Source organism: Crocuta crocuta, unplaced genomic scaffold (assembly GCF_008692635.1).
Source record: "Crocuta crocuta isolate KB4526 unplaced genomic scaffold, BGI_CrCroc_1.0 scaffold445, whole genome shotgun sequence".
Classification (NCBI taxonomy): domain Eukaryota; kingdom Metazoa; phylum Chordata; class Mammalia; order Carnivora; family Hyaenidae; genus Crocuta; species Crocuta crocuta.
The window spans coordinates 292720-307572 of record NW_027530847.1 but is presented as its reverse complement, the minus strand read 5'-3'; the positions used below and the strand labels follow the sequence as shown (position 1 = coordinate 307572).

General features: G+C 50.0%; 1 protein-coding gene across 2 annotated transcripts; it reads left to right on the top strand.

The window, feature by feature from the left end:
• The first annotated feature begins 364 nt into the window (after positions 1-364).
• On the top strand, positions 365-14790 carry ERGIC3 (ERGIC and golgi 3). Of its 2 annotated transcripts, XM_077769271.1 has the most exons (14): positions 365-494; positions 552-667; positions 772-859; positions 1056-1175; positions 6263-6356; positions 7408-7573; positions 7695-7752; positions 11792-11806; positions 12424-12455; positions 13260-13356; positions 13434-13498; positions 14097-14233; positions 14314-14369; positions 14570-14790. In XM_077769271.1, exons 1-14 carry the CDS (start codon positions 434-436, stop codon positions 14647-14649), a joined length of 1185 nt encoding a protein of 394 aa, XP_077625397.1. In that variant the 5' UTR covers positions 365-433; the 3' UTR covers positions 14650-14790. The 2 variants fall into 2 exon arrangements, with proteins under 2 accessions (XP_077625397.1, XP_077625398.1); XM_077769272.1 differs by lacking the exon at positions 11792-11806 and having other exon boundaries at positions 366-494.
• The last annotated feature ends 63 nt before the right edge of the window (positions 14791-14853 follow it).

Below are 14853 nucleotides of genomic sequence, written 5' to 3'. Positions count from 1 at the left end.
CAGGTCTGTGGTAGAGCCCCATAATATGCATTTTTAACCAGTGCCCAGGTGATGATGAGGTTGCTGGTTGGCGACGCTTTGAAAGTCACTGTTCTAGGAGGTTCCAAGATGTTCCAAGAATCTGATGTGAGGTTCTTGGCTTAGTTCCTAGGTCAAGTTAAGCCCGGCAAGCCCCCGGGTACCGGATCCACATAAGACCGCCCTGAGTGTGGGAGTGGTTTCCCCTGAACTGTATTTAGACTCCGCAGCCCTCAGCACCAGTGGGGAGACGGCAGGGTGGGGCCTGAGTGAGACCACAGGCGAGGGGTGGGGCCAAGCGTGTGCGTTGCTGCGCCTGCGTGCGGAAGGAGAGGGGGGCGTGGCTCAAGCTCCGGGCCGGAAGCCGGAGGCTGCAGGGGCGGGCCGGCTGGCGTCCCCTTTCCGGCTGGTCCCCATGGAGGCGCTGGGGAAGCTCAAGCAGTTCGATGCCTACCCCAAGACTCTGGAGGACTNTGGTTTCCAAGGGCTTGGCCGGGGCGCCTGGACCCTGCCCGGCCTATGGGGGGCTTGAGAGAGTGGAACAGTGGCCATTCTGACCCTCGCTCCCTTCCCCGCAGTGACCATTGTCAGTGGCCTTCTCATGCTGCTACTGTTTCTGTCCGAGCTGCAGTATTACCTCACCACTGAGGTAAGGGGCGGGGCCTACTCCGTGGGCGGGGTTCGGTATTCTAGGGATGGGAGTGGGGAAGGAGAGGCATGAGGCCAAATCTTACTGAGGTAGTTCTGCTCCAGGTGCATCCTGAACTCTACGTGGACAAGTCACGGGGAGACAAACTGAAGATCAACATCGACGTATATTTTCCGCACATGCCTTGTGCCTGTGAGTACCCACCAGGTGTGGGAGTTGCAGGTTCTCAGGTGGGCTTCCAGATTCACACCGCCAGCCTTAGATTCTGGTCGGAACCCCAGCACAACCTTCTTCCCCTAATCCACTGCAGCCCCAAGACATTCCCCTCCAAAACCCAGATTCCCTTGCTCCTAGGATCCCAGTACCTTACCCTTACTTCTGCTTCCAGATCTGAGCATCGATGCCATGGATGTGGCTGGGGAGCAGCAGCTGGATGTGGAACACAACCTGTTCAAGCAACGGCTAGATAAGGATGGCATCCCCGTGAGCTCAGAGGCCGAGCGTCATGGTAACTGTGGGGAGGAGGTCACATCTCAGATCCCTGAGCTGGACATGCCCAACCACTTCCTTCTGACAAGTGGATATGGCTGGCCAAGTGACAAATGAAGCAGCTAAGACCCAGAGAAATCAAGTGGCTTGCTTAGGGTCCCCCAGCTATTGAGTATCAGAATAGACTGAAATCTAGGCTTCTAACCTCTGTACATTGAGTAGAGTACTCTACATGATATTCTCAGAGGTTTCCAATCCCTGTCTATCAGTGTTGAGTAACAGAAGTTTGAGGATGGGATTTAGGTGCCTTTGTCTCAGCAGAATTCCTCTAGATGGACCCAAGCTTCTCTAGGTGTGTGCTTCCCCATCCTGTTAGCTGAATTCAGCCCTTAATGCTCTTCCCCTTTGGAATGTAGCGTGGCTTAAGGTTAAGAACTTACATTTTTTACTTAGATTACCTAAATTCAGATGTAACTTTGTCTCTTGCAGCCTATGACCTTAGCTATAAAGTGGTGATAAACAGTAGTACCCACCACATGGAATTATAGTATCAAATACAGGATCATGTGTACAATGCCTAGCACAGAGTGCCTCTTCACCCTAGCTTCCTTTCCTGTTTCTAGGCAGCCTCCCAGTGCCTTCATTAACTCAGTTTCCTACCATAACAAAATCCTCCTCAAAGCTATGATTTCTCACACCTTAGGGATTGCTGTGTTGTGAGTTTTATCAGTTGTTCATTCAACAGATATATGTTGAACACCAGTAAATCCAGAGAATTTGCTGTAGGATTGGATGTAGGGTATAAGAGAGCAGAGTCAAGGTTAATTCCAAGGCTTTTGGCCTGAGCAAGTGAATGACTTGAAATAGGGATGATCAGAGAGGAGGAGGAGGATTTTGTGTGTGTATGAGAGAGAGGTGAGGGAATAGTAGATATCTGCTACTATGTAACATATTGCCCCCAAAATTAGTGCGTTAGAGCAAAATCATTTGTTTTTTTCAGTTGCTGTGAGTTAGGAATTCAAGAATGGTATGGTTGGCTTAGAGTCTCTCAGGAGATTGCAGTCAAGCCTGTTAGCTGGGGCCGCAGTCATCTGAAGGCTTGACTGGAGCTGAAGGATCTGCTAAGAGGGCTTATATGTATGGCTGTTGTCAAGAGGCCTCAGTGCTTTCACCACATGGGCCTCTCAGTGAGTATCCTCACAGCATGGCATCTGGCTTCTCCCTATGCATGTGAACTGGGAGAGCACAAGGTGGAAACCACCACTTCTGTTAATAACCAAGCCTCAGAAGGCACGTACCACCATTTCTGCGATATGCAAATGGTTACACAGATCAGCCCTATTCACTACGGGAGGTGGAGGCTACATAAGGATGTGAATAGCAGGAGGTGATGATTGTTGGAGACTTCTTAGGGCCTGGTCCCCCAGGGAAGGATGAGGATTTGGGGGTAGATTTCAGGTTTGAGTCCTATTAAATTTGGGAAGTCTTTTTTTGTTTTTGTTTTGTTTTGTTTTAATTTGAGAGAGAGAGAGAGAGACCACGAGTGGGGGAGGGGGCAGAGGGAGAGAGACAATCTTAAGCAGGCTCCACACTCAGCACAGAGCCCAATGTGAGACACAGTCTCATGACCTGGGATCATGACCTGAGCCCAAATCAAGAGTCAGACACTCAACTGACTGAGACACCCAGGCACCACCTGAGATGTCCATTTTATACCCTAGTGATGTTAAGGAGGCAGTTAGATGTACCAGTCTAGACATTAGAGAAGGGCTGGAGAAATAAATGTAGTTAGTATGCAGATGGCATTTAAAGCTATTGGACTAAAGGAGAAAACCTAGGGAGTAAACATAGGTAGAGGAGAGGTCTAGGGACTGTACCCTAAGCCCTGCCAGTATTTAGAAGTCAGGAAATGAGGATCTAGGAAGGAAGGTTAAGCCATTAAGATGGAAGAAAACCAAGAGATGTTGCAAAAGCCAAGTGGAAGAAGAGTTTCAAGGAGAGTGAGCAACTGTCAGAAGCCACTGATAGTCCAGTAAAATGAGTAGGAATTGACCATCGCAGTTGGCAACATGAAGGCTACTGGAGGCTTTAAAAAGAATAGTTTCAGGGCGCCTGGGGTGGCTTAGTCGGTTAAGCCTCCGACTTTCGCTTAGGTCATGATCTCGCGGTTCGTGGGTTCGAGCCCCGTGTCGGGCTCTGTGCCGACTGCCAGCTCAGAGCCTGGAGCCTGTTTCAGTCTGTGACTCCCTCTCTCTCTGACCCTCCCCTGCTCACGCTGTCTCTCTCTCTCTCTCCTAGAAATAAATAAAACATTAAAAAAAAATTTAAAAAGCATAGTTTCCATAGTGTTGAGGGTGAAAATCTGGCCAAAGAACAGAAAAGGAAATAGAGACATCAAGTAAAAATAACACTTTCATGAGTTTTGCCAGAAGAGAGGGCAGAGAAGTGGGGGAGGCTGGCAGAGAATGGAGGGGATATGGTGGATTTGGTGGGGAGATTAAGTGGATTCTGTTGCTTCTCTGTTCTTCGTGGAAATCGAAAGTAAGAGTGAAGAAAGGGAAAGAGATTATGGAAGCCTAAGATGAAACGAAAAGATAAATTTAGTCATCTCAGATAATGGAAAGTGAGCTGACTAGTGAAATGAGGTAGGATTGCCAGGCAGTCTTTTTTTGTTTATTTATTTTTAAGAGAGAGACAGAGCGCAAGCAAGGGAGGGGCTGAGAGAGAAGAAGACACAGAATCCAAAGCAGGCTCCAGGCTCTAGGCTCTGAGCTGTCCGCACAGAGCCCAACACAAGGCTCAAAGTCATGAACAGTGAGATCATGACCTGAGCCGAAATTGGACGCTCAACTAATTGAGCCACCCAGGCGCCCCTGCCAGGCTGTCTTAAAGGAGGCACAGGCAAGAAGTAGGCACAGACAGTTGAATTTGACTATGGTTGGGTTTTGCAAGGCTTGTACAACAAAGAGAGAGGAACAGATGGGTTCTGGCTATGTGCAAGAGAATAATTACAGCAGTGGACCATGGCATTTATTTCCCAGCTTTGTCAAGATATAATTGAAATATAATGTGTAAAATTAGGGTGTACTGTACAGTGATTTGATTACATATATGAGACAACACAATATGGCTAGCTAACATCCGTCACTTCACATAGTTACCTTTTTTGTGTGTGAGGTGAGAACATTGTTAACTGTCGTCACCATTCTGTACCTTAGATCCCAGAACTTATTCATCTTCTAACTGGAAGTTTGTTTGACCAACATTTTCCCATTTCCCCAACCCCAGCTATTGGCAACCACCATTCTACTCTCTGTTTCTAGTTAGGCTTTTTTAGATTGCATTTATGAGATCATGAAGTTATCTTTCTTTATCTGACTTATTTTACTTAGATTAATGTCCTCAGGGTTTATCCACGTTGTTGCAAATAATAGGATTTACTTCTTTTTAATGGCTGAATAATATTCCATTATATGTATTTATCACATTTTCTTTATCCATTCCTCTGTTATAGACATTTAGATTTGTTTCCATGTCTTGGCTGTTATAAATAATGCTACAGTGAACATGGGACTGCAGATACCTCTTCAAGATACAATTTCTTTCTTCTTTTCTTTCTTTTTTTGGGGGCAGGGGATATATACCCAGAAGTGTGATTGCTAGAACATACGGTAGTTCTCTTTTTAATTTTTCGAGGAACTGCCTTACTGTTTTCCTTAATGGCTGTACCAGTTTACATTTCCACCAACAGTGCTGAAGTGTTCCCTTTTCTCTACATCTTTGCCAGTACTAGTTATTTCTTGTTTTTATTTTTTTATTTTTTGGATTCTAACAGGTGTGAGGAGATAACTTATGGTTTTAATCTGGATTCCCTGATGATTAATGATGTTGAGCTCTTCCATGTACCTATTGGCCATTTGTATGTTTTCTTTTGAAACAATGTGTATTCAGGTTCTTTGCCCATTTTTAGTTACATTGTGTGTTTGTTTTGCTATTGAGTTGTATGAGTTCCTTATATTTTTTGTATATTAACCCCTTATCAGATATATCTTTTGTGAATATTTTTTTGTATTCCATTCTGTTAATTGTTTGGGGTTCTTTTGTTTTTTACTGTGCAGAATATTTTGATGTAATCTCACTTGTTTATTTTGCTGTTGTCTGTACTTTTGGTGTCATAACCAAAAAAATATTGCCAAGACCAACATCAGGGAGTTCTTTTCCTGTTTTCTTTTAGGAGTTTTATAGTATCGAGTCTTACTTTTAAGTCTTTAATTATTTCAAGTTAATTTTTGTGAGTTGTGTAACATGGGGGTCCAGTTTCACTTTTTGCATGTGAATATGCAATTTTCCCAACAGCATTTATTGAAGACATTGTCCATTCCCCATTTGGACCATGGAATTTAGATAAGGAGTGAAGTAAGGGCATGAAAGGGTAGTGGTGTCAGTGTCAAAAAATTGGTGGATTTTGGGTACCAGAGATAGTGAACTGGGAAAATAAGGATAAGTAGTTGAAGATTAGGATACTTGAAATTGGATTTTGGAAGGTTTGCAGTAATTGGTATTAACAAGGTCTAGAAATGTGTGTGGAAATGAAGTGGGATCAGGCTGTGATGAGATGAAAAAATAAAAAGATTTTTGGAAGACAGGAGTTCAAGGTATTGACTATTGAAATCACCAGTTATGAGGAGGTAGTTGAAGGCAGGGAGTCAGGTGGAGAGAGAGAGGCCTGAGGAGAAGCACTACAGCGAAGTGGTTAAAGGCACACACTTGGGAACTGGGGCTGAAGTCTGCTACTTACTGTGTTGCATTGGACAAAGTCACTTCTCGTCTCTGAGCCTCAGCACCTTTGCAGGTACAATGGGGGATTATAACCCCCACCTTCACAGAGTCTTTATGGGGGTGACGAGAGACATTACTTTTATTTAAATAAACAACGTGTAGAAGTGCTTAGTGCCTGGCACACAGTATGCACCATATAAATATTAGCTATTAGTATAACTTTTATTATTCCCATGTCACAGGTCAAAGGGCCTATGCAGGGATCAGGGGTGCAGATTTCACAGTGTCTGCTCCCAGCTGATGCCCCTGTCTCTGCGCTCCCCATAGAGCTTGGGAAAGTCGAGGTAAAGGTGTTTGACCCTGACTCCCTGGACCCTGATCGCTGTGAGAGCTGCTATGGCGCTGAGACTGAAGACATCAAGTGAGCCGGACCCCGGGGGCCCACGGTTGGGGGGACTCCCACCCGGCGGTGTGTGTGCCAGCCACCCTTAGCCTATGTCAGACTCCAGCAGATGGGGGAAGTTGGACCAAGAGTTTAGTGGAGATGGGGTACATGCCTCAGTCACTTATCTTGGTGCAAGTGACTGAGGCTTCATGGCCAGGCCCTGCCTGGAGCCACAGCTGTGCATGAGGCTGAAGCTGTCCCTGTTCTGGTTCCAAAGTGGTCTCAGGGTCCAGCTGCCCAGGGTCTACCCTTGCGTCCTTGGGCAAACCCACATACCCTCTCCTGTGAAGGGGGGTGATGATGACCTTTCCCCTAACAGTCACATGGGGATTAAATGTATACTGTATGTAAAGCACTGAGGTTGAAGGCCCAACCCAGGTAATTAAGGCCTGATACGTGGCAACTGCTGTTATTTTCCTCAGGCCTTGGCCGCTGAGAAGCTGAGTCAGTGGGTCTAGGGTAGGGACTGGGAAAATGTGTTTAAAGTTTTTTTGCATTGTGGTAAAATGTGTGACTTCTAAAACTTACCACGTTCACGTGTACAATTCAGTGTATTAACTATGTTCACAGTGTCGTGCAGCCAGCACCACTCTGTTCTGAAACTTTTCATCACCCCAAATAGAATGGGAATGTACATTTTTAAAAAAAAATTTTAATGTTTTTTTATTTCTGAGAGAGAGAGAGAGGCAGCGTGAGCAGGGGAGGATCAGAGTGGGGTGGGGGGACACAGAATCAGAAGCAGGCTCCAGGCTCAGCTGTCAGCACAGAGCCCGACGCGGGGCTCAAACCCACAAACTGTAAGATCATGACCTGAGCCAAAGTCGGACGCTTAACCGACTGAGCCACCCAGGTGCCCCGGGAACGTATGTTTTTAGAAGGCCTGCTGCCTCTGAGGAAACCTACTTTGAGAACATCGGTGGTCAGGGATGAGGCTGGCAGAGGCTTTCTTAGTAGACAAAACTGCTTTATTTCCCAAGGTACCAGCTCTCTTTTCGTGCCTCTTACCCCACACCTCCCTCTCCTGCAGATGCTGCAACACCTGTGAGGATGTGCGGGAGGCTTATCGCCGCCGGGGCTGGGCCTTCAAGAACCCGGACACTATTGAGCAGTGCCGGCGAGAAGGCTTCAGCCAGAAGATGCAGGAGCAGAAGAATGAAGGCTGCCAGGTGTACGGCTTTTTAGAGGTCAACAAGGTACAGGAGGGACTGAAGCGGGAAAAGGCCAGCTGAGCTGCGGGTTTGCCCCACTCAGGCCCTCGGGAGACCAAGAGAGGGAGGGAAGTGGCTGGAGAATGAGAGGGAATATCCCCTACAGGTGGCCGGAAACTTCCACTTTGCTCCCGGGAAAAGCTTCCAGCAGTCCCATGTGCACGGTGAGTGACGCCACCTCCACTGGGGAGTTTTAGACCCTGGATACCCCTGCACTTGCCTGATGTTCTGTCTGTGGCTCCTCTCATCTCGGGCAGCAGTTTGGTAACAGTTAAGAGCACAGGCTGAGGAGCCAGACTGCCTGGGTTCAGACATCAGTCTCAGACCTTATTGGCTGTGTGAAGCTTTGAGGAACTTTCTTAACCTTTTTGAGCTCGCTTCCTGCCATGTAAAATGGAGATGATAGGACTTATCTCCTAGGGTGCTGGTGCAGGTTAAAGCTTGCAGCACTTGGGGCGCCTGGGTGGCGCAGTCAGTTAAGCATCTGACTTCGGCTCAGGTCATAATCTCACGGTTCACAGGTTTGAGATTCTCTCTCTCCCTCGCTCTCTGCCCCTACCCCACTAACACTTTCTCTCTCTCTCAAAATAAATAAACTTAAAAAAAAAGATCGCAGCACAGAGAGAGCCCAGCTTGTAGTAGGGTTGCTTCAAAGGTAGCCCCCAGTATCAGATGACCCATGTGTGAGGCTTTAGGGTGAGCAGAGCTGGGTTGGAACACAGGTTTTTCCACTCCTGAGTTATATCAGATTTGGGAAATACTGAGCCCTACTCCGTTTCTTCTCCTGTAAAATGGGGCTGAAGATACTGATACCATCCTCACAGTTATTCACAGGGATGAATAAATGGGATTTATTCTCATTCATTTATTCAGCCGTGCATGCACTAGATATTTCGTAGTCACCTACCTTGTGCCCCATTGTTGTTTGGGTGCTAACAATACAGCAACAAACAAAACAAAATCCCTGTCCTCAGAACATTCTAGTAAAGAAACACCATAAACAAGTATGCAAAATATATGGACTATCAGATGCTATTTTTTTTTTAAATATTTTTATTTATTTCTAGGAGAGAGAGACAGCGTGAGCAGGGGAGGGTCAGAGAGAGAGGGAGACACAGACTCTGAAATAGGCTCCAGGCTCTGAGCTGGCAGTCAGCACAGAGCCCGACGCAGGGCTCGAACCCACGAACTGCGAGATCATGACCTAAGTGAAAGTCGGATGCTTAATCGACTAAGCCACCCAGGCGCCCCATGGACTATCAGATACTATTAAGTACAGTGAACCAAAGAAAGGCAGGATAAAGATGACAGAGGCGAGGAGCTCTGGTGAGATGGTATGTGTCTGCTGTTGTGTATTGGGCGGGCAGAGAGACTCTGATGGGGACAGCATTTGAGTAAAGACCTGAAGAAAATGAAGGAGCTGGCCATAAGGATATCTGGGCAAAGGATTTGAAGCAGAGAGAAGAGCAAATGCAAATCTCTAAGGTGAGAGTGTGCTTGGTGAGTGCGAGGTGCAGTAAGAAAGCTGGGGCCTGGAGTACAGCGAGCAGGGCGGCGTGGTTAGCGAGAGGTGAACCAGGTAACAGGGCCATGGCAGGCAAGACGTGGAAGGACCCCACAGGGACAAGGGCTCTTATTCCCCATGAGATACAAGGCCATCCGAGGGATCTGTGAAGATGCTGCCTGATGTGACTTGACTTTGCAAAAGTGGGTGGCACTCTGCTGTGTGGAGAATACGGGGAAGAGGGGCAGGACAGAACCAGAGAGGCTGATGGGAGGCCATTACCATGGTCCATCCTGGCACAGGATCATGGGGCCAGGTCGGAGTGGTGGCGGAGGGCCAAGCAGTGATTGCTTACGTTTGAGGGTAATGCCAAGAGGAGTGGCTGATGGGCCTGAAAGGTGAGGGAAGGGGAGCGGTCAAGGATGACTCCCAAGTTTTGTGCCGGAGTAGTGAGAAGGATGAAGTTGCCATTTAGGGAGAGGGGAAGATTCAGAGGAACAGGTTTAGATGGCTGGACGAGTAAAGCGGGAATTCAGCGTTTGGCGTGTTCAGAGCAGTGGGATTTGGGCGTCCTTTTAGACCACCCAGATGCAAGGAAGCAGCTGGTTGTTCAATCTGGAGGTCAGGGGAGAGGTCTGGCCTAGAGATACAGATGTGGGAGTCCTCAGGCATGTAAAGCCATGGGACTCAGTGAGGGCCCCCTGGAGGTGAGGGTAGGTGGAGAGGAGAACTCAAAGGACTGAGTGCGCTACCTCCACCATCAGAGAGTGCAGGCAGGGGGAGGTAGAGGAGGTGGCGGGGAGGGGGGGTGATGCAGAGAGGTGTGGGGTATACAGGTGCGGGGAGGTGGTGGGCAGGGAGGACATGTCAAAGAGACCAGGAAGAAACACTGGTGAGAGGAGAATGACCGCTGAGAGGCAGTGTCCTGAAAGCCTAAGGATGGAGGTGTTTCCAAAACCGTATCAGATGGCTTCTGCCCATTGGGTGTGTGATGTGGCAGTAGTCATTGTGACCTTGACAGTAGATTTTGTGGAGTGATAGGGAGCACCCACTGCATGGGCTCAGGAGAGAATGGAAGAGGAGTTGGAGCTGGTGAGTAAGGACAGCTCTTTTGTGGAGTTTGCTCTAAAGGGGAGAGTGGGCTGAAGCTGGATGGAAACGTGGACCCCATGGAGTGGTTTTGCCAAAGGTGTGTCGTATGCTGTGGGAAATAGTCTGCTGAATCGGTAGCAGAAGTCATGCTCCAGGGGTGGGAGAGACACTTGTTCGAGTGAAGTCCTTGAGAAGGAAAAAGAAGACAGAATCTAGTACCTCAGGAGTGTAGACTAAAGCCCGGAACTCAGCAACAGGAGGAAAGGCAAAGTCTGGACAGGTAGGATGGCAGCCAGGTGATGGGGACACCATCAGGCAGCGTGACAGGGTTGTGAGGAGAGAGTTGTGGCCAGAGGCTAGATCCACTGTGAAGAGGCGTGGAAGGGCTGACTTGCTGTTCTGGGTGGATCTCTGAGTGATTAAAACAAGTAGAGATAGTTGGGATAGTTTGCCATGGGCTGCAAAGCTGGGGATTTTAGGGCAGCTCGAGGGACAGTGATCTGGAAGTGGCATTAAGGAGCAAGGAGGTCCTCACTTCAGTCCACAGAGGAGGGTAAATGTGGGGAAGAAATTGTCACCACTGAGGGGGCTACAGAAAAGAGCACCTTCAAGGGAGAGCCGGGCTGTGGGCTACGGTTGGAGTAACGTGATTGGAATGTGTAGAGGTTGAAGATGTAGGGGTTTCCCTGATGAGTGACGGGGTCCCCTGGGAGGGAGGGGGGTCGGGATCACATTAGGGGATGTACAGAGCCACAGTGTGACAGGAATCCAGGGGATGAGAGATGAGCTGGCAGTCCTGAGATGCCCAGTCACTGAGGGAAGCGGGAGTAACAGGCCTGCTGGAGACAGCCCTGCTGGTCTTGAAGGTGCCGTGTGGGGGTGAGGCCGAGTGTTGGGGAGAGGCGGGAGGTAGGTCTGGAGCCCCCTCTCTGTTCTGGAGGGGGTCAGGGGTCTCACTGGGATAGTGGGAAGACCGCCAGTGTGGAGCTGTTGACACGGGACCTGGAGGCATTCAGTAGGCAGCAAGCAGCCTCTCTGCTTCTCCACCTCGGCTGCCTCAGAGTCAGAGGACCCAGGGCAAAGGGTGTTCCGTATCCTGGGAGAATATTTAAAACACAAAGCTACAATTGCCTGGGGCTGGAGATCTGGCTGAATTGAAGGTTGGAAGCTAGTTTCTGACATCCTTTTTGCTTTGGGAGGGGGAGGAGGGAAGATTATAAAGTTCATTTAGTACTTGTCCATCTTAGATCCTACCTGGTCCTCAGGACAGCCCTTTATAAAGATCACTGAGGTCCAGAGAGGGCAAGTGACTTGCCCAAGGTCGCACAGCTAGGAAAGTGGCTTGTTGGGCTCTAGGTCTTTTGTTCTCCCTAGGCAATCATACTTCTGCCCCCAAGACCCCTTGTATTTTTCCCTGGCTGGGGAAGAGTTCCTCTGGGGACAGGTGCAGGAGGAGGCTTATTAGCTGGGTCTGGATCCTGCTGCCAAGGCAGGAATATTCCAGTCTTCCTTTCTACCACGTATCTTGCTCCATAGTTCTCATTGTGAAGCTCTCAATCTTTTTTCTCTTCCTCCCTTCTCTCTTCCTTCCCTCCCCCATGCTGCAGTACATGCTGTGGAGAGTAAGTGGCCCTGCCCCCCAGGGAGGCCAAGCCCCACTTCTGGGGCAGCCTACCCTCCCAGGAAGGGGGGAGGTTTGGATGGGCCTGGAATCGGGGTCTTATTTTTCAGGTAGGGTTCCTTGAAGCAGGAGGGATCAGGGCCAGAGGGGAGAAAGCACTGTTCTGGAATAGATGGTACAGGGTACCCATGGCATTTCCTTTGGGGGCTGTCAGGGTAAGGGCAGAGGGGCGGGGAAAGTGCTCGGATGGCATTCTCTGGCCCCGCCTCACCTTGGGGTTCAGCAGTTGTCCATCAGCTCTATTTAGTGAGAGGTAGTCAGTGGGGTTTATTTCCTGAAGTGCAAGGAGGGACTTGGTGGGAATGAAAACCTGGTGTGATGCCCGTAAAGGGCTCCCTGTGTATGTCAGGGAAGAAATGGGGTCTGTTTTTAAGGCCCGGGAGGATGTGGACTCACACACAGGCTCCAGCAGGGCCAGGCTGAGGGTGATGAAGGGTCAAAGAGGAGCCAGGCAGTCGCACTGCAGAAGGCTGGGTGAGGATGCCTGAGCAAGGATGCTAAGGGAGCCAGGAGGCCAGTCCTGCTCCACCTGGTGACACCTTCTCCCTTCTCTCCTAGTCCATGACTTGCAGAGCTTCGGCCTTGACAATGTAAGTACTGGAAACCGTGTAAGGCAGATGGGGGTGGATGGTTGCTGCCTTCATTTCTCCACAGGGATGTCCTGGGATGGGGGCACAGATAAAAATAAACCATATTCGGCCAGGGGATCAGTCTGAGGGTCAAGAACTGAGATCTGCACAGGTGGGAGATGGGAGATGAGGCTGGACAGGAACATCCTGGGCAGAGGGAGCCTCCAGCAAAGTTCAGAGGGAGCGGGCACTTCTCAGAAACTGTAGGGGCCAGCGTGGCTGGAGAGGTTGGCGGGGACCAGACCGCACAGGCCTCAGGCAGAGCTGCAGTCTGGACTTCCTCCTGAGAGTCTCCTTGGTCCTTTAACCAGGGTCATGATGTAATCAAGTTTGCATGTTTTTAAAGATCCCTCTAATAGCTGGGGTTGATAAAGACTGGAACAGGACAAGAGTCGGAGTTGGAAAATCTGGGGCCCCTCCAGCCTAGGCCTCCCTGGCTCAAGACTTGCAGGCAAATCTGGCATTTGCCACAATGGGTCCATGCCCCGTCTTTACTTGCCTTATGTCTGGATGCAGCCAGAGTCTCAGACTGTAGAGGTCCAGAGACCATAGACTCTGAGAATGGAGTTCCCCAGTGGGGCATGGGGGTGCTATCTGTCTTGGTCAGATTCTCCCCAGCAAGATCCTGCCCTGCCTCCCGTCCCGCCACACATCTACTCCCCAAGCCCAGGCAGCCCTGTCCGCCACTGTCCCATGGAACTTTTGATGGGTGAGGCCTGTTGGGGCCTTGAGCGCTTGAGGCTTAGGTGCTGGTGTTGCTTGCAGATCAACATGACCCACTACATCCGACACTTGTCATTCGGGGAGGACTACCCGGGCATTGTGAACCCCCTGGACCACACCAACGTCACTGCACCCCAAGGTACCAACCTGGGAGGTAGCCCCTAGCTACCAGAGCCCTGCCCAGCACCCATGCCCAGTGCTCTCTTCTCCCTTCAGCCTCCATGATGTTCCAGTACTTTGTGAAGGTGGTACCCACAGTGTACATGAAGGTAGATGGGGAGGTAAGTCTGCAGGAGCTCAGGTATCAGGGTTCCTGTTGGTGACAAGCCAAGGCTCAGAGAGGGTAGGTGATTTACCCTCGCAGGGAAGGTGCAGGGCCCACAGTGTCAGACTTCAAAGCACTTGCGCTTTCTGCTTGTCCAAACTGCCTCCAACCGTTCCTCGGGTGCTCATTGTCACTGGGGTCTCCCCTGGGCTGGGGGCTAACCCTTCCAGGGTCCCCTGATCCCCTTTCTGCTGTCACCAGTGGAGCAACACCTTTGCAGACAGGAAGTCTGGCCCAGCCTTGCCAGGAGCTCATGATGCGGCCTTTGAGAGTTCCTTCCCATCCCAAAACCCCCTCTGAGAGAATCCACATGTAGCTGGGATTGGTGAACTGTAAAGAGCTAGTAACCAAGCAGCCCCTGGGCCGGTGAGGCCAAGAGAGGATGCCTAGGTGGTCCCCAGGCCTTCCAGTGTTCATTAGCGACCTGGGGCCTCGTTTTCTCTTCCCCACAGTCAAGGCACTACAGACAAGGGGCAGGAGCAGGGGTAGGGCTGAGGGGTTTTGGGAACCAGGTTATAGAGCCAGCCCTTTCCCAAACTCCCTTCCTGTTCCAGGTGCTGAGGACAAATCAGTTCTCTGTGACCAGACACGAGAAGGTCGCCAATGGGCTGATGGGTGACCAGGGACTTCCTGGAGTTTTCGTGCTCTATGAGCTCTCGCCCATGATGGTGAAACTGACGGAGAAGCACAGGTCAGGGTGGGGAAAGGGAGGGGCCTGGGCCTGCAGGGAGCAGGGGTGCCTGCTGATCCCCTGCCTTGTCCCTCCACCAGGTCCTTCACGCACTTCCTGACTGGTGTGTGCGCTATCATTGGAGGCATGTTCACAGGTTAGAAGCTCAAGGGCATGTTTGGGGTTGGGGCATGGTGGGGAATGTAAAGCCTGGGCTCCCTGTGGATTTTTGGTTGGGGAAGGAGGAGCACCTTGATGGTCAAGGGGATTTGTTGGCCTAGTCAGTCAGGTGACAAGGCTCTGGGGCCCAGCCAAGGGCCCAACTGGGCCAGTGCCAGCCTTGGTCTCTCTCCCCAGTGGCTGGACTCATCGATTCACTCATCTACCACTCGGCTCGAGCCATCCAGAAGAAAATTGATCTTGGGAAGACAACGTAGCTATCTTCTTCCCTTTCTATTCTCTTCATCTCCCGTTTCTCTTTGGCCTTGTGGTCATTTCGCAGCCTCCCCTCCAACCCCTCCGACCCTCTGGAGCATCGGTCTCAGCACAGGTTGATAAATCTATGGATTGTAATAGTACTTGCTGGTCTCCGTGTGCTTCTTGCATCTGGCTGGAACCTAGAAACAAACCTCTGCACAGCC